General features: G+C 41.5%; 1 protein-coding gene across 14 annotated transcripts in view; it reads left to right on the plus strand.

The window, feature by feature from the left end:
• Nucleotides 1-27406, plus strand: part of Dock10 (dedicator of cytokinesis 10) — a 248888-nt gene that overhangs the window by 68212 nt on the left and 153270 nt on the right. The window contains exon 1 of one of the 14 annotated variants that reach the window (XM_037210230.1): nt 15987-17129. The exons of 11 other annotated variants lie outside the window; for them this stretch is intronic. In XM_037210230.1, the coding sequence (XP_037066125.1) occupies nt 17046-17129 (84 nt within the window). In that variant the 5' untranslated portion in view covers nt 15987-17045. Of the gene's footprint in view, nt 1-15986; nt 17130-27406 lie in introns of those variants that run through there. 2 more of the 14 variants (XM_037210231.1, XM_028884110.2) reach the window with 2 other exon arrangements.

A 27406-nucleotide genomic window follows, 5' to 3' on the forward strand; every position in this document is an offset into this window, starting at 1 on the left:
ATATTGGTGCCTAGAACACCAGCCCTCAGAAACTTGAGTCAGGAAGATTGTTGTGAGTTTACGGCCAGCCTGGGCAACGTAGAGAGTACAGCAGGGATATTATAACGGTGAAATGTGCAAAAGAAAATAAGTGTGGGAAACATCACATACTGCATACTCCCAGGAATTTTGTTTGTGTGTTGAAAATGCACAACTCTGGGGAACTCTGCCCCAAAGAGGCCTGTTTAGTTATGCTCAGGCTCAAGTTTCCCTAGTTGACTTTGTGAATCTCCTGAATCTTAAGACATTAGGGAACTCTAAAAACAGTAAGAAAACACAAAGATTCTGACAAGATGGGATGCTGCTTACAGATTCTGAACTGGGAATGGCATACTGAAGCTCTTCTTTCTAAAAGAAAATTGCTACAATGAGAGGGGTGATTAAAACCAAAAAAAAAAATTACATCATTAAGATTTCATGAAGGTTATGCAAAGGAGATGAGGAAACTTAATGTGAATATCAAGTCCCCGGCTTTATCTTCTAGGTTGGAGGTAATGATGTGCACACGGTAAACCCACATAAAAGAAGATTTGGACAATAATGTTATCAACATTTGAAAGAAAATACTAAGGCATCTTCTTGTGGTTGACTTTTTACTGTTTTGTAATGCAAATTTCACATCATAGCAACTTCTACAACTATCTCCTTTAAGCTCTGTGTGGGTAAAGAACGTTATCTTTCTGATTATCCTAAATACTTAGTATAGTATCTGTGCTCATTCATGGAGTAAGCAAATGACTGCAAACAGTTAATACTGCTTGAAAAAAAAAAAAAAACTACTTTATCTAATGTAAGAGTAATAATGAACCAGGAAGTATGGGTAGGCCCTCAGATTGCAGCTAAAGTTCAGGGGCAGGTCCCCGGAAGCCCAAAGAGGAATAGAACCCCAGAAACAGTGATGAAAAAGTGTGCAGGATTGGAGGAAACACTGCTTTGCCATAAGTTATGTCTGTGTATTTTGGTTTTCATGTCATTTCTGTTGGGCCATAAGCTTATAGAAGTGACAGTCTGGTGGGATAAGTGGGGACTGAGATGTTACCTGTGGGAAACATCAATGCCCAGTGGTCACAGTGGGAGACAGAGAGTGAATCTCCCCACTGCCTTAACCCTGTTGTGTTCTCCTATAGACTTGAGGCTCTGCAGTAAGCTTTAGTAGTGATTGGCTGCCACAAGTCGATCCAAACAGCAGAGTCAGGTAGCACTGAGCATCAAGCACCTTTCCAAAGTCCCGGTTTGTCCATGTCGGCTTCAGTTCTTCAGCCTCATTCAAGTTGAATGTAAGAATAGTGTGTGTGTGTGTGTGTGTGTGTGTGTGTGTGTGTGTGTGTGTGTGGTGTGGTGTGTTTTAAGAACCCTATATATTCAGATTTCACCAAGATAATATGAGAAACTTAATTGAGTGAGAAAATAGGGTTAATATCCTTTTCAATATTGTGTTTACAAACCTTATCAAAGGCCATGTCGTGTCAGAAGGTGCACCTGCTTATTTCTGAATGAGCTCTAAAGGACAAAGGGGGCATCTTTGAGGCCACACCATAGGGACAGAATATGTACAGCAAGGGCTTCTGATTGGAAATTGTCTTTGTTTTCCAATTATGAAACTAAACATGAGAATAAACCAAGGCTTTTATTTTCCTGGGCATTAATTTACTTGAAAACAGACGACACAAGCTGTATTACTTAAAAACACAAAAATGTAGACTGTCAGGGATGAAAAGGGCTTTAGGACAAAGATATCCATGGAGAATACTCTTTTGCCCAAGGTGGCCCAGTGCAGAAGTGAATAGAGTGGACTCGTGCCTACCTTCCAGTGTAACTCACTGGTTCATCCTGCATGCCCCCCCCCCAAAAAAAAAGAAAGAAAAGAAAAGAAAGACAAAGAACAAAAGAAGTAGCTATCAAAGGCAGTCTCCACTCCATAGCTCTGGCTGCTGAAACACATGCGTGAACACAAATTCAAACCTGGTCTCTGGATATACACTCCTCAATGGCTATTAAAGCAGGAGGGATACCAACTTAAAATCAGGCCAGTGAGCTGTTGATGCAACCTAGGTACATGATTTCCTTCCCAATCTATAACACTCTTGCAGTAGAGTGAGCAGATTAAATGTCCCTTTGTCAGTGTACTTTAATACCTTTCCATGTCCTTGGAAAGCTATGGAAGGAGCTTAGGGGAAGACAGAAAATGAGAGTGCAGTGCCCCCTTCCCTCCCCCTTTGTCCTGCTCACAACATCAAATTGATAATTATAATGTTGGTCCTTACCACATGCCAGTAGACAGCCCAGCACAGTTGAGACATAAAGACCATACTGTTTATTGCTCTGGGAATTCACAGACCTTGTTTAGGCAGGGAAATAACCATGAAAAGATAAAACAGCATATGATATTGGTTAATGCGTGGCTTTCTTAACTTCCTTGCTATTTGAGCCTTTTGTGTGGGGTGGAGGGAGATGACAGAAATGGGATAATTGGAACCTTTTGTAATGATGCATCATGGGGATTTAAAAATGGGGTGACCAGTGTTGCAAGAGGCAATGAAGGAAAAGAAGTCAGCTGTGGAGGGTGTGAGTACGCAGGAGTAGAAAGGCTACTTCATCGCATTATTTGCATCCATACCAAGTAGGTCTCTTGCCACTCATTTCACATTCGCCTGTTCCTGTCATTGCCACGTGCAAAGCAATTGGTGCCCTTTTGGTGTCCATACCCCCCCTTCCCTCTAGTGGTCAGATTGCAAATATCTAGTGTAGCTCAAGTCTTGAAAAGGTCTTATTAATAAAAACAAACCCAGAGCCAGGTAGTGGGATGAAAGCTGAAAGATCAGAGAAACAGAACCAGCCACAGCTAACCTCACCTCGCCAATTCCTCAGCTGATCTTGTTTCCTCAAACTGGAAGCCTCTGAGTCCTCATCCGAATGGATCTCAGCTGAACTGTTGCTAGAAGCCTAAATGCTTAACCAGGCCCTAGTTCCTGGTCCTCACACCTTAATATACCTTTCTGCTTGCTGCCATCACTTCCTAGGATTAAAGGCATGTGTCACCATGCCTGGCTGTTTCCAGTGTGGCTTTGAACTCACAGAGATCCAGATGGATCTCTGCCTCTAGAATGCTAGGATTAAAGATGTGTATGCCACCATTTTCTGGCCTCTCTATCTAGTAGCTGTTCTGTTCTCTGACCCCAGATAACTTTATTAGGGTGCACAATATATTGGGGAACGCAATATCACCACAATCTACGCCCTTCTTGTACTCCGTCCCAAACACAGGCCATAGGTGCCCAGCTTTAGACCACCTCCTCAAAAGAATTTTCTCATAGCCAGACTTGCAGCTACCATTCATTGAGCATATTCTTAAATCCCAGGCACTACACTAAGTGTTCTACACACACTCACTTGTCAAGCCTCCAACATCTAGTGAAGTAGGAATCGTGCCTCTCTGCATGTTAGAGGGTGGATTATCCATAGTCCTCTGGCAAGTGAGACTGGGAACCCAGCCTGAGCTGGCTGACTTGTGATCGTTGTAATCTCACAGTGGCAAGCACCCTGCTCCCATCTTTATCCTTCATGTGGGTACCCCCATCTCCAACTCACCCAGGTGCCTAGCTAGATCTCATCGAACATTGAAAGCTATAACGTCTTCCAATCTTTCCCCAGTAAGACCAGAGGCATACACAGCCCCTCAAACAGAAACACTAGCTCAGCGCCTCAGAGAGTGGGAGTTTGAGGTGCTGTGGATAAGAAGGAGTGGGTACCAGTAAGCCAGAGGTTTTTCAAGTGGGTCAGTTCAGGGTTTAGGAGGCACTAACTCAGTTTGATCTACAGAGACACACCCACAATCATCCAGATCACCAGCCTGAAAGCTGCCATCATAGAAACACTGTGTCTGGATCCTGGGGTGGGCCAAACACAGACTGCCTCTCTTCCTGGGGAAACATAGCAAGGTCTGGAGATGGTTGACTGTCACAGTGGCACAGAATTGCATGGTCGGCGAGAAGGGAAATGACATCATCCAGTAAGATGTGTCCCTAAGCATCCCACAGGATTCCCCTTGACAAAGAATGAAGTGGTCCAAAATGTCCAGAGGTCAGTAGTTCAGTTTTAGAAAATGTGATTTAGATAACAACTTAGGGAGACCTGGCAAGCATGGCCACCTTTGTGAATAAACAGAGGAATAGCCTGTGGAAAAGGAGATGAAGTAAAATCACAGGCGGGTGGGGCAGATAAAAGAAGCTTGAGAAGAAGAAGAAGAAGAAGAAGAAGAAGAAGAAGAAGAAGAAGAAGAAGAAGAAGAAGAAGAAGAAGAAGAAGAAGAAGAAGAAGAAGCTGGAAGTAGGTCTGAAGTGCAGCTTTGGATGGCTGACTTCACTCCAGGGATTTCTCCTCATTCACCTCCATGTTCAACATAATCCAACCGGTTAGTTAATTGCCCTGACTGAGCACGCGTTAGAGAAAGGAAACATTTGCTTGTACAGTGAGATCTCAGTCTAGCATAAATAAATCATTTGTACAGGGAGGTGGTCCCCACAGGAACACTGCTGGATGATTCTCTGCCTAAAACACTGTTGGGTGAACTACTCTTCTGGTCACTGTGTCTCAAGGTGTGGCTTGTGCAGTATCTGTAATGAACATTACCTAGATGCTCATTCTAACAGCAGATGACTGGGTCTACTTGAGATTACTGAGGCTTGATGTTGGAATCCACTGTTTCACCATCTTTCTGTGTTGTTTGGACATATACTGGAGAATTCTTTTTGGCTCACATTGCAATAGTGACTTTAAGGCCACAATTTTACCCTTTAATGCCTAGGCCCTAACTCCGGTTACAGTGTCTGTATGAAGTGTTCTTGCGTTTGGACCGACACGGTGCTTTTCCTTGTTTTTAAATTCTCTGGCACATATGCCCCAAGTGTAACCGAATTGCTACCTCCTTGTGTGTTTATGTATTGGTGCATCTCACCATCTCCTACACAGGCTGCAGGACATGTTTGTTCTAATCTTGTCTTTGGTACTGGTAGATTGTACTGGGAAACAGGAATCCAAACTTCTTCCAGTTTTCTCCATCTCCACAAACCAGATTGAACAGGCATGATGTCCAGAAGAGAGCTCTGAAATCCTCATTTTTTTACCATTTTCATTCTTTTTTAAATTTATTTTTATTTTATTTTATAATTTAATTTAATTTTACATATCAGCCATGGATTCCCTTGTTCTCTCCCCTCCCACCCACACCCACCTTCCCCCAGCCCACCCCCCATTCCCATCTCCTCCAGGGCAAATACTCCCCTGGGGATTGAGTTCAACCTGGTAGATTCAGTCCAGGATGAGCCGAGCATCCCTGCATAAGCCCCAGGTTCCAAACAGCCAGCTCATGCAATGAGGACAGGTCCCGGTCCCACTGCCTGGATGCCTCCCAAACAGATCAAGCTAATCAACTGTCTCACTTATCCAGAGGGCCTGATCCAGTTGGGGGCCCCTCAGCTATTGGTTCATAGTTTATGTGTTTCCATCTGTTTGGCTATTTGTCCCTGTGCTTTTTCCAATCTTGGCCTCAACAATTCTCACTCATACAAACCCTCCTCTTTCTCACCAATTGGACTCCTGGAGCTCCACCTGGGGCCTGGCCATGGATCTCTGCATCCAGTTCCCTCAGTCATTGGATGAGGTTTCTAGCAGGACAATTAGGGTGTTTGGCTATCCTATCACCAGAGTAGGTCAGTTCAGGCTGTCTCTAGACAATTGCCAGTTGTCTATTGTAGAAGTATCTTTGTGGATTTCTGTGGGCCTCTCTAGCACTTTGCTTCTTCCTAGTCTCATATGGTCTTCATTTATCACGGTCTCTTATTCCTTTGTTCTCCCTCTCTGTTCTTTTTTTTTTTTTTTTTTTTTTTTTTTTGGTTTTTTCGAGACAGGGTTTCTCTGTGTAGCTTTGCGCCTTTTCCTGGAACTCACTTGGTAGCCCAGGCTGGCCTCGAACTCACAGAGATCCGCCTGGCTCTGCCTCCCAAGTGCTGGGATTAAAGGCGTGCGCCACCACCGCCCGGCTCCCTCTCTGTTCTTGATCCAGCTGGGATCTCCCACTCCCCTAAGCTCTCTTTCCCTCGACCCTTGCCCTTCATTACCCCCACTCATGTCCAGGTTGTTCATGTAGATCTCATCCATTTCTCTGTGTCTTTCTTGGGGTCCTGTTTTCTAGGTAGCCTCCCTGGAGTTGTGAGTAGCAGTCTAGTCATCTTTGTTTTACATCTAGTATCCTCCTATGAGTGAGTACATACCATGTTTGTCTTTCTGAGTCTGGGTTACTTCACTCAGGATGATTTTTTTCTAGATCCATCCATTTGCCTGCAAACCTCATGTTGTTATTGTTTTTCTCTGTTGAGTAGTATTCCATTGTGTGTATGTATCACAGTTTATTTATCCATTCTTCAGTTGAAGGGTATCTAGGTTGTTTCCAGGTTCTGGCTATTATAAACCATGCTGATACAAACATAGCTGAGCAAGTGCCCTTGTGGTATGATTGAGCATTCCTTGGGAATATGCCCAAGAGTGGTATAGCTGGGTCTTGGGGGAGATTGATTGCCAATTTTCTAAGAAAGCGCCATACTGATTTCAACAGTGGTTGTACAAGCTTGCATTCCCACCAGCAGTGGAGGAGAGTTCCCCTAGCTCCACATCCTCTCCAGCATAAGCTGTCTTCAGTGTTTTTGATCTTAGCCATTCTGACAGGAGTAAGGTGGTATCTCAGAGTCATTTTGATTTGCATTTCCCTGATGATTAGGGATGCTGAGCAATTCCTTAAATGTCTTTCAGCCATTTGAGCTTCGTCCCATATTCATTCTTATTTACCTGGTAAGGAGCGAAGCAGAGTACAGGATTCTTCCTTTAATTGGAGGTCTTAAGCTATGCTACATCAAAAGGTCAAAAGTTCAAGAACTTACTGCAGAGTGCACAGTTAAGACAATTAATGTTCTAAAAACACAAGAGTTTTTGGTTGGAAAACAGAGGTGTGTGATGACACCAATCCATAACCCAAGACATTAATGCTTTAAATCAAAGAACTATTTTAGCTTTGCTGCCTCCTCGTAGAGACCTCAACGTGCGATATGGTAACACTGAAGGAACGGTTTGAGCAATGGACACGTTTGCAGGGATTGTACCTAAGCTGAGTTCTTGATGAGTAGCTAGTCGTATGCATGATCAGAGTTTGGAATTATTACTCACTTATTTCCCATGAAGAATTATGTAGGTAAGCCAAGTCAGATGGATAAGAGTGTATTATTGTATTATTTCTTGTCTTTGCATGTGAGAGAGTGTGGGGGTGTACGAGTGTGCATACCCACGTGTGGGGGAGACTATGGTTGTGTGTGTGTGTGTGTGTCTGTGTGTCTCTGTGTGTGTGTGTGTGTGCAGTTATGGAGACCAGAGGTCAACTCTTGGCTTCCTCAGTTGCTTTCCAAGCTGCATTTCAAGACAGAGTCTCTCCCTGAATCTCGAGCTCACTGATTCAGCTAAACTGGTAGCCAGTGAGCCCCAGGGGTCCTCTTTCACCTCCCTGGCACTGGGATTACAGATGAATTCTGCTGTGCTGAACTTTTGTAAGTGGATACTGGAGGTCTGAACTCAGGTCTTTTAGCCTGACTGGCGAACACTTTACTGATTGGGCCACCTGCCCAGCCCTTGCCCCTGATTTATCAAAACACACCCTTTCCCAAAGATCATCAGAGAATAAAATGTATATAATGGTGATATCCTATAAATGAACCCAAATTTCCACTGAGACTCTGTCTCCTCATTGTGCGCAGTGTGATTTCTAGAGTCATTATTTAAAGAGTGGGTGACATTCATGTTGAAAGTTATCAGTGGGTATGGTCATGGGATGCCAATTTTAGGTGCTCATTTTGTTTTAAAGGGAAAGGACTCTGGTCTGTAGTGAGCTTTGCCATCAGTAGAGTGCTGGAGTGGGGTTCAAGCCACTAAGCAGAGAGATACTGCTGTCTCTGTAGAGAACCCCAGTGTCCAGCAGTCTCTGTCTACTAAAAAGCAATAGCATTAATTCAGAATTCCTTAGCCCAGGATAGCTGTATGTTTTCACTCACCTGACCAGCTATGCAAGAAATCATCTGCTCCAACCAAAAATGTCTTTCAGTTCTTCTTCAAAAGATAGAGAAATGATACTATGATGCAAAATACTTTGCAGACAATACATTGCTCAACCTTCATCAGAGAGGCTACCTCTGTGGCAGAAGGTAGTTAACCCAGACACCCACATTTGTTCAACCTGCGGATAATAAGAGATATCAGAGTGCTCAACTTTAAATGTAATGTCTACATCACATTCCTCACTTCAAGACTCAAGTATCTGGATTGGAAAACCCAGAGGTGGTGGATGGCTTTAAGGAAACTATTTTCCAGACATACCAGGGCCAGTGGACATTTGAACTCATAATGACAGTAACAATATGCACAAGATGTATGCAAGCTCAATGCAGACACAATCCTAGCATGGAGGAGGGGGAGTGGGCATGAAGTTCCTCTCCTAGCTAAGGAGCTACTTCATCTGCTGGGAGAAGGAGAGTCAGTTTTCTTCACCTGGTATATCAACGACATTCCAGAGCAGGCCTCACCCACAGCAGTAGTCAACCTACACGCAGAGAACTAGATAGACTTTTAACAGTGAGGAAGAGAGAGGGGGATAGGGATAGCGACAAATGAATATTTGTTGGTTGAGTGGCTAGGGAGGAGGGAGAGGATCTGGGAGGAGTTGGGGGAGGTAGGTAAAAATGATCAAAATACATTGGATGATATGTTCAAAGAATAAATAAAAACATTATGGAAAAATAAAGAAAGCATCTAGCTTAGAGGGATTTCCAGGTTCTTTTCCAAGATGAAGAAAGTGGGAGGGGGAAGGAGAGAGAGAGGGGGGTTAATAAATATACAGAATACATGTTTCCAGCAAATAACTATTTTTAAAAGATTATAGGCCATAGAAGAAAAACTGTGTTTTCTTTGGAATAAAACGTAGTGGGAAAAGAACACTGTGCTCTAAGCAAAGAGTTGGCATTACAGCTCCTTCAGGATAGAGCCAGAGGTGTAAGAGTCCCGTGTCAGCCGTGGTGTTTTCGAGGTAGTCATCATTTCATTGCTGCTGTGCCCTGGCATCTGAGGATGGAGGCAAACGGGTGTGATTTGGATTCTTCTTTCCATAATAGTGAATGGTTGACCCTTACAGTGCTCTCCTTTTCGGTAACAGACCAGACTAATGCTGGACACACTTAAACACACATGACTCCTCAAACAGTTGTTCTCCACAGAATGCCAGCCCCTACTCTTTATAACAAAGCTTCAAAAACTGTGAGATTAATCATGAATAAACTCTAAAAATCACAATTTTTAACAATAAGAGATTTATGGTGAAATGTGTAAAACTACAATGCTATTTCTAAGATTGAAGTCTGTGGCCAATGAGGAAGTACATGACTGAAGACATGTAATCCTTTCTCTGATTGCTATTAGATTCTAAAACAGGATAAGGAACAAGTTCCTTACCTTCCTGATGTGCTGTCCCATCTGACCCTGACTCAGAATTTTCACTTGCTGAATTCTACTCGGATGATAATATGAATAAATACTTTCATAATGGGATACATATCTGAATGTAACTGGATGGGTTGCTATAAATATTTTTAATGCAATGGATGCATTACAAAAAATCATCACACAACTGACACACTTACAACTAAACTGACACACTACTCCCCCACACACAACGTGCTTATACCATATGCTTCTATTTTTAGCTTGTCAAAATTCTCCCTCGGTGTGATGCATATGGAATGGTACTCTCTATTTCCCATGAAGGCCCAAAATACTCCATTCTAAAAATCAATATTATCTGAATGAGAGGTGTACTAAAAGATAACAAACAAACAAACACAAACTATTGTGTTCTACAAACACTGCCCCCCCCCCACCGAAAGCATTGTGTGTTAGAAGTTGAGGGTTTGGTGAGGAAGTCCCTGCTACCATTGGTAACTCGGAACTGTGCAGTTTGGTTGACTTTTCACACCAGAAGAAGAGACTTGAGTGCTAGTCACTGGAATAGTACTTCTGCCTGGGCCCATGCTCCAGTGAGACCACAAAGGATGAGGAAGTACCGCCTTGTTGCTCGGTTTCCTCTAACTGTGCTTCGTGGTGGTAAGTAGCGCTTGCAGGTGCTCCGAGAACCAGACTCACTTTTCTCTGTGAGCAAAAAAAAAAAAAAGAAGAAGAAAAAGAAAAAAATCAATGCAGTGAGCCCCAAGAAGGCAAAGAGAAAATCACCCTGGAACAGAAGAAATAAAGAAAAAAAAAAATACAAGGTAAACTCCTGGGCCATTCCCCAGCAGCAAGAAAGTAAGCAGCAGGTTCTGAAAAGCCCAAACCAATGATAATACAGACAGCATGAAATAAAGATGAAGTGGGCAGCTACAAGTGAAAGTGTTGCTCACACGTATTCAGATTCACATTTGCACACCTGTGCGGCCCCATGTGTACACATGGAACCCACAGCCCCGAAGATTTCGGTTCTCATAGTTTAGTCATTTTTAGGAAATGGATTCACAGACATTATCTATGAGGCGTTATCAAGTTTCTGCCCAATTTTAGGCACAATGATGATGTGACTAGCAAATTGGATAGCCTGAATAACTGAACGCAATTTTAAAACATAACGTGATTGAGCCCGTGAAAGAGGGTCTTCTTAAAGTGTTTTTTTCCTCCAGCTAACTGCCTTGGTTGTCTGCTCATATGTTTGATGGCCCCTGATATTTCACTCCCTCTCTTCCAGTTTTGCTTCTTTCTGCCACAGCCTTATTTTTCTCACCTTTATTTCTTTGTGCTGTTTTTCCAGTAAATGGTCTACAAACTGAATTTCTAATTACTCCCACTCATTCTCACCTCAGCAGAAACCTAGATCCCACCTAACTGCTCAGTGGAAACCACATTCAAAGGCCAAATGTTTTCCTCATCTACACCTCCTGCTCAGTCTATTCTTAAGTTTAAAAATACTTTGAAAAGTTAAACACACAAAAGGCCAGACTATTGCTGAGGTGGATGATATCCTTAAGATGTTATGTAGTGCTTTAGCTGGCTCTTGGGAGCCTATTCTTCATGCTGGATTGCCTTGCCCAGCCTGAATGCAGGGGGAGGTGCTGGTCTTATGATATGCCATGCTTTGCTGATGCTCATGGGAGGCCTGCCACTTTCTGGGTGAATACTGAGAAGGGATAGGTTGAGGACAAGCAGGGAGAAGGGAGTGGAAGGAGAAGAAGGAGGGGATGCTTCAATGAGGATGTAAAATAAATTAATTATTATTATTATTTTTTTAAAAAGGCCAGGCATGGTGGCAAACACCTTTAATTCCAGCACTCTCAGGGGCAAAGGCAGGTGGATCTCTGTGAGTTCAAGGCCAGCTTGGTCTACAAAGTGAGTTTCAGGAAAGCCAGGGCTGTTACACAGAGAAACCCTGTCTCAAAAAAAAAAAAAAGGAAAATCAAATACTGATCTTGTAGTGTTAATGTGACAGGTTTTTGAAGTTATGAATTAGGGTTGTATGATGGTTACTTCTAAATGTCAATTCACCACAACCAAAAGTGAGGAAGAAAAGAGCCTAATGGAGGAATTCTCTAGATTAGACTGGGCGTGTCTGTGGGGTATTTGTCTTGACTTGACTGAGGTGAGAAGGGTCACTGTGGGACACACCATGTCTTGGGCTGGACCCTGAAGTGTGTAAGAGAAGAAAACTATGAGGGCATTAGCAGCAGTGAGCAGGCAGCCTGGGCTCACCTGCTTCTCTCTGTGCTTGAGTGTGGGTATGATGTGACTAGCTGCTTCGAGTTCCTACCCTGACTTCCTCTCCATGGCAAACTGTAACCTGGAGTCAGAAACCACACAAACCCTTTCCTCCCTGTGTTGCTTTTGGTCAGGGTATTCTATCACAACAACAGAAGCCAAACTAGAACAGGTTACTAGCCAGGCAGCCTAGAAATATAAGCATTTTGTGGATTATCCTAGAAGAATAAGGCTGCCCTCGAATGGCCTCAGGCTCCCAGGATTCTCCTGTTGTAGAACAAGAGCAGCAAGCAGAGGAAGATGGATTAGAAAGATGAAGCACCACCCCGTGACCAGGGGACTTTTCATCGTAAGAGGAGTTCAACTGCTTCTGACTCAGAAAGGGACCGTGAGCCAAGGATTGGGGTTAGCCTCTAGAAGATAAGCACCACCCTTCTGTGGCAGACAGAAGAAACACGGCTCCTTCAGGCATCCAATGACAAGAAATGAATTTGCCAGCAACACCCCATGAGCCTAGAAACAGATTCTCTCCTGGAGCTTCAAGAAAGGCCAAAGAATTGCCAGTATCTAGATCTCAGCCTTTTAGAACTCTAAGCAGGGATCGGTGAAATCCTATGTGCTCAAATTTTTTTCACTCTTGAAAAACTATGAGACCATAAGTAGGGGTTGATTTCCATCTCTAGATATGTGGCAATTTTTTTTTTACAAGAGCAATAAAAACAAACAAAACAAAACAAAAACCAGACTGCTAGCATATCTTCTGAAATTTCTGGCATCTTAGTATTCAGATTCCTAATTCTTTTAAAGCATGGTTAAGACTGTCTTAACATCCAAACAGCTATTGAAAACTGAAAATGTACTACCTTTCCTGGCTGGATGCACAGTCTTTGAATGCATATATAAGAATGCACAGCCCTGAGAGTTGGGTATGTGTTTATTAATTCTGTCTGTGTATGTGTTTATTAATTCTTTGAGAAGTTTATACAATGTATTTTAATCATATTAAATTGATCCATCTCTGCCCAGATCCATCTCCCTTTTCTAACCACTCAGTTTTTTATCCTCTTTTCTCAAAAGCCCATGAAATCCCATTTACTCTTGGATATATGGCCTTCCCATGGAGCATGGTGGACATGCATACCTTTAAAGAAATCTGATTCTTCTGCTAGAAGCGATTAGCTGCCAATAGCTCACAACCTAAGGTGGGACTTCGTGCCAACCTCCCCTTTCCCTGCTGGCATTTGGTCTGGCCTGGCGGGGCTTTTGCATGCTGTCACAACCACTGTGAGTTTATATGTACCCTGCTGAGTCTAAAAAAAAAATATGCTATTTACTTGTAGCCATCCTCCTCAGGCTCTTACGATCTTTCTGTCCCCTCTTCCACCAGGATGTCTGAGCATTGTGAACAAGAGCTATGACAGACATGACCCATTTAGGGCTGAGCATTCCTCGGTCTCCTATTCTCTGTACCTTTACCAATTCTGGATCTCTGTGTCAATTGCTACCTACAACAAAAAGAAGCTTCTCCAATGAAGGTATAAAATGATGAGTCACTAGGAGATGGTTTAATACCATGTACATTTAACTGAATAATAGTGGCAGGTTTTTCCTTAGGGCTCATGACCTGTCTAGCCAGTTTCTTGGACCCAATAACATTGCCAGTTATGAGTTCCATCTTATGAAGCAGGCCTTAAATCCAGCCAGAAAGCTTTTGCTTACTCTCATGATATTTGTTCCACTACTGCACCAGTGGACTTCTCTTACCAGGCCAGTCATCACTGTGGCACACAGGGCTCACAGCTGGGTAAGACTGGTGAGGATCACTTTTCTCCTCCGATAGCAAGCACATCACCTTCCAGCACTGTGAAAGCTAGCCAGTCGGGAATGAAGCCTCCAGGTGAATACAAGCTTGATTTCTCCATATGTTATGACTCAAGTATGTAGTATCTTCAGCAATAACATCTTGTCATCAAGTTCTGGAAAGTAACCCAGAGCAATGGCAACAGACTATAATGTTTGGGTGTCTACAGGACCTCACTAGTCAACAACTCCATTCCTGGAAATGGGTTTTTGATTTGTTAGCCTCTGGTGCCTAGTAGGGGGATTTTTACCTTATTATAGGGTAAGTCCCTTTAATTCCCTTTCATACATGTTCATGTGTATATATTTTAAGAAGTTTCAACAATAGTAGATTTCCATATGACTTTTTTGAAATTTCTTTATTATTCCCCATATTCTCTCTTAGATCCTGCCCTTTCATAACCTACCCCAGTTTAACCCTTCCTGTTCCATTATTCCCCTTTAACCATTTATTCCCCCCCATCTTATACATCCCATCCTGGAAAGAACCCCCCAATATCTAATTTCCTGAACTCTATTAGTACTCCAAGTACACGTATTTCTAAAGACTCAATGCTAACATCCATAAACAAGAGACAATGTGTGTAGTTTGTCTTCCTGGGTATAATTATCTCACTCAGAATGATTATTTCCAGTTCTATCCATTCACCTGCAAATACCACAATTTTGATTTTAGCTACCTCTTATGCTACATCTCTTTTCAGGCCCTAGATCTATCCCTGCTTCAGGTGCTTCACAACCTTATTCATATACTTCTCACCAGAATGTCTGGGCTCTGCACTGTGCCGGTAATCACTATAACATCTCAGTATTTTCTGAATTGCCTTCCATCTGCCATATTCAGAACAACTTTAGGATCTTGATTTCCATTCTATATTAGTTTCTGTAAGATTCAATTTACTTTTACAACCTCTCAATTGAACTCTATCCATGACGTTCCTTTTCACATCTCCAGTCTGGCTCTTCCCTGCATTTTAGGAATACATCTTTCTCCATCTTCTTGACACAACATTCAGCATTGAACATTCAGTGTAAATAAAGAAACCCTCTCTTCTCATTCCCTTGTACTTGGAATCATCTCTCTGATAGCCAAACTCAGGAACCTACAAGATTTCAATCCTAGATATTCTGTTAACTGGCTTTGGGACTCCTGTTACTGTGGCCCCAATATATTCCTACGTAAAACTAGGGTGAAAATAGCAATAGTAACAAACATACTTCATCGTCAGTTTGTTAGAGTTTAAATAAACACTTGGGCCAATACCCAGCACCTACTGTATACTCAACAAATTCCTTCCATTATTTTCTGTTTGATCTCTAAGTCCTTCTTTATAACCTCCTTAGAGTCAATGTTGTAGATTGATACAGATCCTTGGAAATTTAGTCTCTGCAGCCTATCCTGTCTGCAGCTCCCCAATTCTTCCTAAAATGCCATCTTAATTATTGTTTAGAAATCCCTCACTAGTCACTATCATTTTCAAACACAGTAGAAACTTTCATGATGTTGACATTCAGAGCCATAAAGGAACCATCTCTAGCTTCAATTTCCAAACCCTCCACTTCTCCTATTTAACTCTTGACTGTAGGTAACCTTGACTTCCAGCTTTTTCCTAATATTCCACTTTGCTCTACTCCTTAGCCTCTATATTAACTAGTAACAGTGCTTACGGTATAATAGGCAAGATAGTGTGTTGACTTTTTAAAGCATTATCTCAGTTATCCTTAAAATTTCTACAAAGCAGTGACTATGACATGTCTGTTTTATAAAGGAGGAAAAGAAGACCTAAAGGGGTGAGCAATTAGCCAAGAAAGATCAGTCTCTGACACCGACCATTCTCCGCTGATGCCTGTTCATGTTAGATGGCCTTACCTGCAAGATTTGTTGCCTTGTACCTACCTTCTTGATGCTCACCTGCTATTCAAAACTTCCTTAAGAATGTCATTTCTATATAGCTCTCCCAGGCTTTTACAAGCTCCAGTGGGATCCTCTGTCCAACACAGCTTCTTAAAACTACGGGAAATGCAATGATGTTCAAAAATAGTACTTAATCCATTCTGATCTTGTACTGGAATCAAGTTTCTTTTCTGATGATCTTGACAGTGACTCCTTGTGATCGGTCCATTACCAGGTTTATGTTTATCAATGGTTCTTGCTCACTGTCCTCGTTATTTTCATCTTCAAACACGTTTCTGAAAAAAGGGACTTAGAATTGGACAAGATGCCACTGGATGCTGGTGATGCAAATCTTAGAGCTCCCCTGTGGCTATCCCATGGGCTATGCTCTACTGAGCTATGGGGTTTGCCCTCCTTTGCAGTCACCATGAGATCTGTCTAGCTGACATCCCCAGTTGCTCTTTGGTAATGCCTCTTTTTAAGGAAAGCTGTGTTCAACAGCCAAAGGGACAGAGAAATGAGGCAATCTTTCTTTCTTCTTCTTTTTTTTTCCCCTCAGGCTGGGCGTTGAAATTTCAGGCTCACATATACGTTATATGAGTTCTTCTATGCATCAACAGCCCCAGCAAAATGAGCCAGTTTTAAATTGCAGAAGCTGAGGCATGGGAGGGACTCTAGGATTTAGAGCTGTGGCGCCTAAAGAGGAATAGAAGACAGATGATATGCAAAGACAAAGAAAGAGAGGAAGTTGCTTAGGAGTTTCGTGAGATTTTTATGTGCTTCTTATAAGGTGCTTTGCCTATCATCTAAAACTGTGAGTCAGGAATTTGAAGGAAAACCATGTTTAGGAAAACCCAAAAATACATGTCTAGAGTTATGATCCCTGCCAGGTTTGGCAATTTCTAAACACTTGACCCTACACCAATACTTGGCTCCATAGCTTCTTAAGCGACTCTATGATAAAAAAAAAAATAAGAAGTTGCAAAATACAATTTTTCAACCCTGACAATAAAATAAATCTAACACCAGAAAAATCAAATGGTGTGTTAGCAGACTTCTAACGTCACATCCTATCGTGGGCCTGCTCCTCTAATAGATATCAAAGGGTTAGATCGAGGGTGGGTTCTGTTTAGAATCATTCATACAGATGATCAATGGTCTGTGTCGCTGTCTTGCATTAAAGCAGGTGGCTAGGGAGAACTTGTGCACGAAAGCAGAGTTCAACAGCTGGTAGTTAGAGGCTCACAGGAAGCGGTGACTTGTGGGTTTGCCTTTCCTTTCTGATGAGTTATATAGACGTAGCGCGAACACTTCCCTTCTTGGGGGAGCAGAGAGATTTGGTCAACCTGCTTAGTGAAGCCTCGGAAGAAAAAGGTCTAAGAATATCGGAACTTTTCAAATATTTTATGACTCAATATCAAGGCATACGATGAGCTTCCGAGGAAAGGAATTTTGGAAGAAGAGGCGGACAGTGAAGAGAGTGAACCCAGAAGGAATCCACAGGGTTAGTGCTGTAGGTATCTGAGCAGACTTCTCCTCTTTTCGCCCATGTTTTCTCTGAAAAAACGGTGTGCTTTAGAGCGGGCCTCTACCACGAGTTACTGAACAAAGTGCTCTATACAACAGCATATTCTGTTTGGCTCGTAAATAGCCCTTTTAAAACTTGAGTAATTACTTTGAAAGTCACATTGTTTTCAAACATTATGTAATTGAAAAATACTGCTACTGGATTTAATCTGAATATCGCTAGAGTGATTGGAATTCACCTAGGGCTATCTTAACATTTATGTATTATTATTATTTCTAAAATTGTTTCTCTTGGTTCTATTTGCTTGCTTTTAGATCTATGTTTTGGTTTGAGTTTGGGGTTTATATTTCTGAGATAGAGTCTCATACTGTAATCTAGACTGGCCTGCAATGACTATGGAGTCCAGGCTGACTCAAACTCCCAGCAATCCTCCTGCTTCAGCTTCTGAGTAAGGGATTTCAAGTGTGAGTTATACTCTCCACTCACTCTCTTTCTTAAAGAATACTCTTCAGTTTCCTAAATTAAGACCCCCAATGTACTGATTTGTTTACTATTATATTTTCTTAAATATTGATACTCTATTTTCATCATGTACCACAAATTTACTTTAACATTCTTAGAAAGAATAATTCCAACTACAAAAAGAGTTTTATCAACAGAGCTAAGGAATATTATAAAGGTAAAAATGATTTTATTTGACTGAGAAAATGGTTCTTCTTATTATTCTGGCAAAATGAAAGGAAACTACGGACAGACACGTCCTTAGAGATACACACCTAGAATTGTGTAGAACTCAGTGGTAGCCGATTGACAAAGCACCTCCTGTAACAGGGAAGGTTCACTTTCTATGGCAAAGCTTTGCTGCAGCAGTATTACTGCATAGCTCCTTTTAGAAGGTTGATTGTTTCACAAAGCTGATCGAGTTCTGAACGATACCTTCAGAGCAGTCCTCAACCTCGAAATCATGGTCATTTGGAGTTTGAACATACTTATTGTGGGGGTTCTTCTACAAATTGAAAGACATTTAGGCCGGGCGGTGATGGTGCATGCCTTTAAGCCCAGCAGAGCCAGGCAGATCTCTGTGAGTTTGAGGCCAGCCTGGGCTACCAGGTGAGTCCCAGGAAAGGCACAAAGCTACACAGAGAAACCCTGTCTCGAAAAACCAAAAAAAAAAGAAAGTAAGTAAGTAAGTAAGGAAGGAAGGAAGGAAGGAAGGAAGGAAGGAAGGAAGAAAGAAAGAAAGAAAGAAAGAAAGAAAGAAAGAAAGAAAGAAAGAAAGAAAGAAAGAAAGAAAGAAAGAAAGAAAGACAGACATTTAGGAATATCCCTGTTCTTTCTCTATGAGGTCCTGGTGGCAATGCTCTGAAATACAACTCCTATCAAGTGTCCTTGGTGGGAAAGACTTATTGTCTGGTTGACAACTGCTTTTCAAGGGGTTAAAAACAAAACACCCGGTAAAACTCTTTACTGATGCAAATGCCTAAGTCTAAAAACAGATGTGATTTCACACACACACACACACACACACACACACACACACACACACACACACATGCATACATGGCTTTCCTTATACAATGGTTTGGTATCCATTAAAAAGGAACAACACTTATTAGCAGCATTTATTTTCTGGCTTGTAACATTGGCACTGTGCTATTTGTTCAGTTTCTATCTCAGTAGTACACATCTGTGTTAGGCAAACTCAAACCGTCACGTCCCTCGGCATTGTTCCTCTAGCATGTGGCCTGGGTTTACCCCCAGAATTTGCTCCCCATTTGCCAGAAGTGTGAGCTCAGTTGTGTCCTCTTGACCAACTCTGCAAGCGCATCCTCAGCTGTTTCTCTTTAGTCTTCTAAAGAGTATAATCGTTTCAAAAAAATTCCCTTGGTGTGTGATGGTTTCAACCTTCAGATCAGTCCAGGAAACATAATTCTCCTGCTGTGTCTTTTTCAGTATTTAGAAGCCCTGTGGGTTACGTCACAATGAGATTTGCTTTTTGTTTCCACTAAAAGAGACAAGACACAGGAGAAGAATGAGTCTATCTTACATCCACCACACATACAGTATTGGCAAGAGGACAGTCCCCAGTGTCTCACAGTATAATGAAGCTAATCACTCTATGAATTATCTTAATTGAATTTGAACGTATTGCTACTGAATACTATGGGAGAAGCAGCCAATAAGGACCTGGTGTTTTCCCACAGCATTCAGGAGCAGTGCATTCAAATTTAATTAAGATCATTCATACAGTGATTAGCTTTCTTCTGTGGAAGGCACTAGGGACTTTCCTGCTACACTTGCCTGGTTTGGGTCTGCCTAAGATAGGGATATCTACCCTCACAGGCTTTCTCTTGTATTGAGTAGAGAATTATTCAATCCACCCTCAAGTGTTTTCTAAGATGTGGCTTTCATTTTGGAAAACAGACTCCAAGAAAGTGAAACAACTCATTAGACACCTCAGGGTCAGTCTGACTCTCCCTCTCTCTGTACTCACGTGCGGATTATTTAAATCACTCTGAACCTCTGTTTCCCCTTTTGAGAAATGTTCCTCTAACACCCACTCCATCTTAGATTGCCTAATAGAATTACATTTATGCCTTGTGTGTCCCTCTAACACCCACCCTGTCTTGAGATCACTTGTTAGAATTTCCTTTATGCCTTCTGAGCCTAGTTTGAAAGCTGCAAAAGGTAAAATTATTATTATTCAAGTATTGTTATTTCCAAGGGCCAGGGGGAAAAGGACAGCATTGCAGTGCAGGTTTCTTCTAGGTGGCTCAGTTGAAGCCACAGAGTGTAGGGGATTCTGTCACGTGGGAGGAGCAATTTTGATAACACAGCTACTCATAAAAAGATGCATCTGGATGTGTTGACTCCCTGGTGATCCAGGATCCCAGAATTCTGTGTGTGGATGGGATGGAAATCGCCTCAGAGTGTGCTATCTCCTCTACTGTGCACACCCAGGTTAGCAGAAGCCTACCCGGAGTCAGGTGGAACTTTCCACTGCACGTTTATCTAAGCTTCTAAACACTAAGCTGAACCCCTAGGGTGCCCTCGGAGCCTCCTGAAGAGGTGGTAGAGAAGATGCAGATCAAGTGACAGGGTTCCCCAACAGAGACCAAAAATCATGCTAGCGAATCAAAAACTGTATGCTTTTAAATTGTGGAAGATGATGGTTGGATATAATTACCACCATTCCCCTGCCCGGCCTTTGTAATGATCACGTGAACATTGGCGCCGCATTCAATCCCTGCTCTTAGGCAAATTTAAAATTTACTTAATTTCATAATAATCTAGAATTCTTATTCAGAACTGGAAGTTTCTGAGACATATGCCTGTCAAATTTTATACTTGCTTGACCCAGAAGGACAGTCTTCGTGCGTTCTGTGTCTTTCAAATGCCATTTAAAGCTGTATAATTTACTCTGTTGGAATTTTTATTATTTTGAGGACTGGTGAGATAGCTGAATGGTCGAGGGTTTGCCTAACATGCAAGGCACTGGGTTAGACCCCCCCCAGCACCTGAAGAAAATAAAACGAAACCATCATTAAATCACTCCTTTGCATAAAATTTTAAGTTGTTTGGAAGCTTAGCTTATCTGCTCAGCTTTCAAATGCATTGAGTAAGACATACCTTCATAGATTTGGGTTTGTGTTTCCAGAGGCAGCACATGAGTTAGACAGTTCTGTGTTGTGAGAAATGTTCAGGAGAAGTGAAACTTGCTTGTGAGGTCATCGCCAACCTTGAATCTCAGAGCTGTGTGTGCCGTGCTCCCTCCAATTGATGGGTTCCCCCCCCCCCCCCCCCCCGCAAACTACATTTCTTTGTTTACTTTTATTTTTCATCAGGATTATTTAACATGATCTCTAGTACATAGGAGGTCTTAATGAAAAGATCATTTCCTTTGTCAGTTTCATGGCCTAATTTGGAAAGATCAAACCCACGATTAGGTTGAGTTATTATGTGTGTCATCCACACAGTCAGAAGCAAATGCAGAAGTTTTAAAAATAAAAATGATTCATTGTTTTAAAATTGTCACTGGCTTGTGGATTATTAATCTGCAGGGTTTCTGGGTGTTTGGGAAAGAATGGATATGCATGAGCATTTATCTGCTCCTTAGGAATGTTGCCTGTGAGCACTTAAGGAAATGAAAACTCTAGGCAGCTACTAATTGGAGAGACTTGTATTGGGTTCTCATAGTCATCACGGTGTGCTGCACCGTTCTGCGGCAGTCCCTCAGGTCACCTTTAAAGTACTGATCCAGGATAACTTTGGTAGGCTTATGTGAATCATCTCCCTCCCTGGTCACATATCCCCCTTTGCTGTTACTGCTTGTTGTATACAAACATCTAGAGCAGGGTGTCTATTTATGCCACTGTTTAAGGAGCTACTTAGCAAATGAGAAGCACAGAGTAAGGACCAGGAGTGATGTGCTAACATTTTGTTGTTGTTGTTTGTTTGTTTGTTTGTTTGTTTGTTTATTTATTGTTGTTTTATCTTGTGGCACTGGGAATCAAACCCAGGGCCTTGAACATATTAGGCAAGCACCCTACCATTGGACAGGGTGATGCATGGGGAATAAGAAGGGAGACTGGGTCAGAATTGAAACAAAACTGGATTGCAAGGATGAAATTCACAAAAAGGTACTTTGAAAGAAAACCAAGAAGAGGGAGTTACCAGGGACTTCTGAACCCAGTCAGACCATGCACACACAAAAAAGAGAAGTGTGCTTTGGAACTTGATCCAGCCTAAGAATCTATGTGAGGGCAGACCAGGGGAATCTGAGTGGACGGCAGAAAGGGACCCGGTAGCTCTGTTGCCGGGGAGCTGTGGAATGGCTGCCTCCAAACTGGACGTGGGAGGGGAGTCTGTAATGTCGCCAAGAATGACCTCCCTTTCCTTGAGGCTGACTGTGATGGGAAAGAGAAGAATTAATGCAGAGAAGAACCACCTCTCTATCAGAGTGTAAGATGGGCCATTTGTTAGAGTAGAAGGTTCACAGTGAGGTCGTGGTACCAAATCATTCCTGATACGGGATTTTTAAAAGGATTGCCTTGAGAGCTGGTCAGTTGCCTCAGTGAGTAAAGTGGTTGTTGTGTAAGCATGAGGACCCCAGTTAGGGTGGCTGTAGAGACTGGAGCTCATAGAGTAGCCAGCCTAGCCCAATAGGTGAGCTTGGGGTTCAATGAGAGATCTTGTCTCAAAAAGAATGAGAGAGCCATTGAAGAAGACACCTGACATTGACTACTCACCTCCAAATGTACACACACACACACACACACACACACACACACACACACACACAAACATACACACACCTACATGAACATGTAATACCCCATACATACATGCAAACACAAGATTCACTCAGTGACTGGCAATTTCCAGTGTGAATCCTGACACAGTATTATCAGTCTTCATTATACAGTTCCTGAATCTACCAAATAAGTTCTTGTCTTCCCTCTCTGTCAAATTCTTTCCTGAGGGACCCAATGATCTCATGCAGTTTTGTAGACTTCTAATGCTCTACACTATTAGAAAGAAAGAAAGAAAGAAAGAAAGAAAGAAAGAAAGAAAGAAAGAAAGAAAGAAAGAAAGAAAGAAAGAAAGAAAGAAAGAAAGGAGGGAGGGAGGGAGGGAGGGAGGGAGGGAGGGAGGGAGGGAGGGAGGGAGGGAGAGAAAGAAAGAAAGAAAGAAGGGAAGGAGGGAGGGAGGGGGAGAGAGAGAAAGAGAGAGAGAAAGAAAGAAAGAAAGAAAGAAAGAAAGAAAGAAAGAAAGAAAGAAAGAAAGAAAGAAAGAAAGAAAGAAAAAGAAAAATCACAAAGTGAGCAGGAATAGTACCCAAAACTACAGCTCTATTCTAGAATATTCCCAATAGGAAAATAAATTCTGGGTTGTTGGTTTGGGTTTTGTTTTTCATTTGTTTGTTTGATTTTTGGCCCTTGCAAGTACAAATTGCTGACAGAGTGGACCGCAGTCTTCAAGCTTAACTAAACTTAAATATGAACTCTCCCATCAACTTACTGCTTGGGTTGCACAAGTTTTCAAAATCCAAGGGAAAAAAAGTAATCAACTGTGATGATGTCTTCTAGAATTAATATAGGTACTCAGTGAGAGAGAGCATTAACTTGTATCATAGTCCTTGTAATTGACCATAATAACACCAATGAGAAAGCAATTATTATTGCCACTTATGGTAAACTAAATTACAGTGACTATGGCTACTATTATTAAGTATTTTGGTGTAGCTATATTTTTTTTCTGTAAGTGAACATGTATGAATTAGTCTTAATATAACAGTGACCCCAAATGTGACTCCTAAGATGAAAATAATAGAATGAAGCAAAGTGAACTGAGCCTGAGCATGGCTTCCAGACATTGTTACAAACCAAAGAGATATTTCAGCACCCCTAGCACAAACAGGTACCTCCTATGGAGAGCAAAATTATAGCCTGCTTCTGTCAGCACTGAAAGCAAATATGGCCATATACTTTCTTTGTCTGACTTCAAAAATCTTCATCTTCTGGCATCATGGTAAAGTGATGGTTGGATGAGTTTGTTCTGATAGAAAATTAGAGATTAGAGCTGCCCTTCATGTCTGACCTTGGGAAGCCAAAAAGTTATTGAAACCTCTCACTCATAGGGCACATGATATCTAGTGTATTTTTTTCTCACAGGATGAAATGGTATTGGGATGTATCAATAATACACAACCGTTGAATTCCTGCATTTCAAAGGCAGAAGTCATTGACTGCAAGGGGTTGTACATGAGCATTCAAATCTGAATAAACTTGGAAAATAATAGGCCCCTGTGGTAGGTACTGCTCCTGGTATCACAGAATAGATTCCTTTAATTCCAAGAATTAGAAATCTACTCACATAAACAGACACGGTCCAGAGAAGGGAAATGAAGGCTGGAAGAAGATAGGCTTGGGGAAGAGCCAGTAAGGAAATCAGAGCCACCAAGGCAGTGGAAACCCTGTTGTCTTGGTAGTTGGGCACAATGGACAGTTTTTGTGAAACTCAGCCTCAGAGATGGGCAGCTTCCAGCTTTTATCTCAACCCTGTCATCCCTTCACTGAAAACTGGGAATTCCGGAGGGAAAGGTTGCATGGGCTTTGCTTGGGCTGCATCCCTTTTGACCATCAGAGAAGCTGGTGATTTTAATGATCAAACCCATCACAACTAGTCTTTAAGGAAGAGACCACAAAGAATGGGTTATCATTTGGAGAACGTTTGCTGAAAATGTAAAATGTAGTTGGAAGAATTGTTCACATTTGAATTGTGCTTATGTGTAAGTCTGTACATGACACACACATACACGCAACATCAACAACTACTACTACAGCAACTTGACCTGTGAATGAAAGTTTGTATGACTGTCAAAGTATTAAGATGGTGCCAGAGGATAAGCTGGTGGTGGCTTTTATCACAGACCTCCTATAAATTAATTTAAAGTTTCCTGCAGCTTGTTCTAAGGCATTAATTTCCCTGGTGTCAGGCAGGCTTGTAATTGGGTTGTGATGTATTTTTAATGATATTTATTATCTCTCAAGTGTTTCTAGAAAACTAAATGAGACATGTAATTTAATTTGATTTAGGTCTTGTTGGATATTTTCTATATCTTTATAAGCACCACCATTGTATGGAGAAACATTTTCTGTCATTGGTTTAAATTTTCATTTGCTATGCAGATCTGTGGACATTTTGACATGTTCCAAAGAAATATGATGGGTCAGATTTCCCTACAATGAAAACAAGACTGCAAAACTGAATTAAATTTGAGAGTATCCCTTACACAGTAAATTTTTAAAGACTGGTTTGTCTTTGATTTCTAATGAAATTCTACTAAATATGAAAAATTAATCATATTAATCTTATATAGTTGATAAGTTTTATATACTTTATCTGGTTAATAGTCATTCACATTTCTGAAATGAACTAATACTTAAAGAGCAACTACTGCTTGATTTCTTCTGTGATCTGTCTGTCTTTGTTGCCAAGGGAACCATTTCGAAATGGCTTAATCTGAGTTTGCCCAGCTGTATCAAATCTTAACTTTGATTTAGCTAGTGTTTTTCCATTCTCATGAAACTCTGTGGTTCAGAACAGAAAGAAGGTTAAAGGGTCTGCAAAAGATGCCTTATGCCTTACTTAATCATTTCCTTTCTGGTAAGAAAAACTTGGCCTTGTTTTCTGTAGCTCAGGCTTCTGAGACGTTGTCCAATGGAACTCCCCCTGATGAAAGGCTGAATTAAATCTGTCACACGACCACGGGGTGACAGCTGTGGCCATGGATGCAGCTGTGAGGGCTCTCTCCAATCTTCCCATTTGTTTTAAACACAAATAGTGTGGAAATTGGCCCCATTCCAATCACATTATGGCAAAAGAGTCTTGGGTTCTGTTAGCATCTAAAGAACTTTTGTTCATTTAGAGGTTTTGTTTCTTCTAAGAAATTTACCTCTCTCTCTCTCTCTCTCTCTCTCTCTCTCTCTCTCTCTCTCTCTCTCTCTCTCTCTCTCTCCCTTTCTCTCCCTCTCCCCCACCATGCCTGGTAGCTTGTTATCTTGATAATACTGAACTGAAGTTTGTTTGTTTTTTATTTCATATTTTAGTTTTTGTTTTATGTGTATTGGTACTTTGCCTGCATGTGTGTGTGTGTGTGTGTGTGTGTGTGTGTGTGTGTGTGTGTGTGTGCAGTGCCAGCAGAGGTCAGAAGAGAGTGTGGGAGCTTCTGAAACCGGAGTTACAGACCATTGTTAGCCACATTATGGGTGCTGGGAATTGAACTTGGGTCCTCTGGAAGAGCAGCCAGTGCTCTTAACCACTGAGCCGTCTCTCCAGCCAAACACTGAAGTTATTTGACCACTGTGTTGTTTGTAAAGTGCTCTGATGGGCTCAAAATAGGAATGATTATGACTATGATTAGTTTAGGATTCCTCTAAATAGCTTAGTCACTGAAAGCTGTTCATTTTGAATTCTGAATTCTCTTGGGTGCTAGTAGAGCCCACTCTACTCATCCTAAAGTAAATTTCTGTTTATGATTGTTGTCCTGTGTCATTATTTATATTAGTCATGTATTAGTTACATACTCTCAAAGGGCATTTATATATGATGTTAATGTTAGGACAGTAAATGACAGGACATGAGTAAAGATTCAGAAATGTAGAAATGGGGTGTGTGTGTGTGTGTGTGTGTGTGTGTGTGGTGGGGGAAGAATCAGAGAAAACTGGTAAGTCCCAAGTAGCACCACAGGATAGACAGTGTGACACAGAAAGATCATGAAACTTCTCAAGTGTAGGGGAAAAACTCTTTTCATACTATTTCTTTGAAAAGACCAGGTTTTAATGAGAACTAGGAATAGCTGGTGTAGAACAACAGAACTAGAGTGATCTCCGAGAAAGTTCCAAAGACTCACTTGCCCTGATTACACTTCCAGTTAAGAACCCAGGTTTGCATACGTGGCCTCCAAATACAAAGGTTTGGCTGTAGACACTGTTCTGCTCCCCTGACTCTTTCAGCCTTTCCCAAATAGCTCCCTACAGTAGACAGAGTCATTTGTATTTATGGAAGTTAGAGCTCTAGAATGAAATTCAAAGCATAACTTTTACAACATTGTTTTTGCTCTGGAAATTTGTATCTGCGAAGCTAATGAGTTTAATATAAAACCAATTCTAAATTTGATTGTTGTCTTGTGATCTGACAGTATAAAAAAAACGATAAGACATTTTCTAGGCTGTTTCTCAGAGCAAACAACAGCAGACTCTGAAAGTAGTGTTGAATTGCTTATAGGCATACTTCAGCTACACATACTTAGTAAGTTCACCTTCCTTTTCCTGAAGGGCATAAAGAGGCCTGGCTTGACTTAGAAGATACACAGGGACAGCTCTCCCCTTTTTATTTGAATTTATTACTTCTTTTATTTTTATTAGAACCATTCATTTTCAATATATTTGAAGGGAAATTTAGATAATAAATGTAAAATACATAGTACAGTTCTTGATAAATGAAGAACTCAATATTCTTGGTGTGACAGCTTGATTGGTACTTGATTTGGGTATAAGTCTTTGGGTAACACAATTTTCAAATAAAACAAGTCTCTATTTTGCTGGTATCTTGTGGTTCATCTACCATGCTGACATATCTCCTCGGTCTTTATTTTTATTCATCCTGACTAACTTCAGCCAAGATTCATATGACTTGCCCAAGTCACATAGCTGGTAGGCATGAGAGTCTAAACTTCCCACTGGAGTTTCCAACTGGAA

This window comes from Peromyscus leucopus, chromosome 13 (genome assembly GCF_004664715.2).
Source record: "Peromyscus leucopus breed LL Stock chromosome 13, UCI_PerLeu_2.1, whole genome shotgun sequence".
Taxonomy (NCBI): Eukaryota; Metazoa; Chordata; class Mammalia; order Rodentia; family Cricetidae; genus Peromyscus; species Peromyscus leucopus.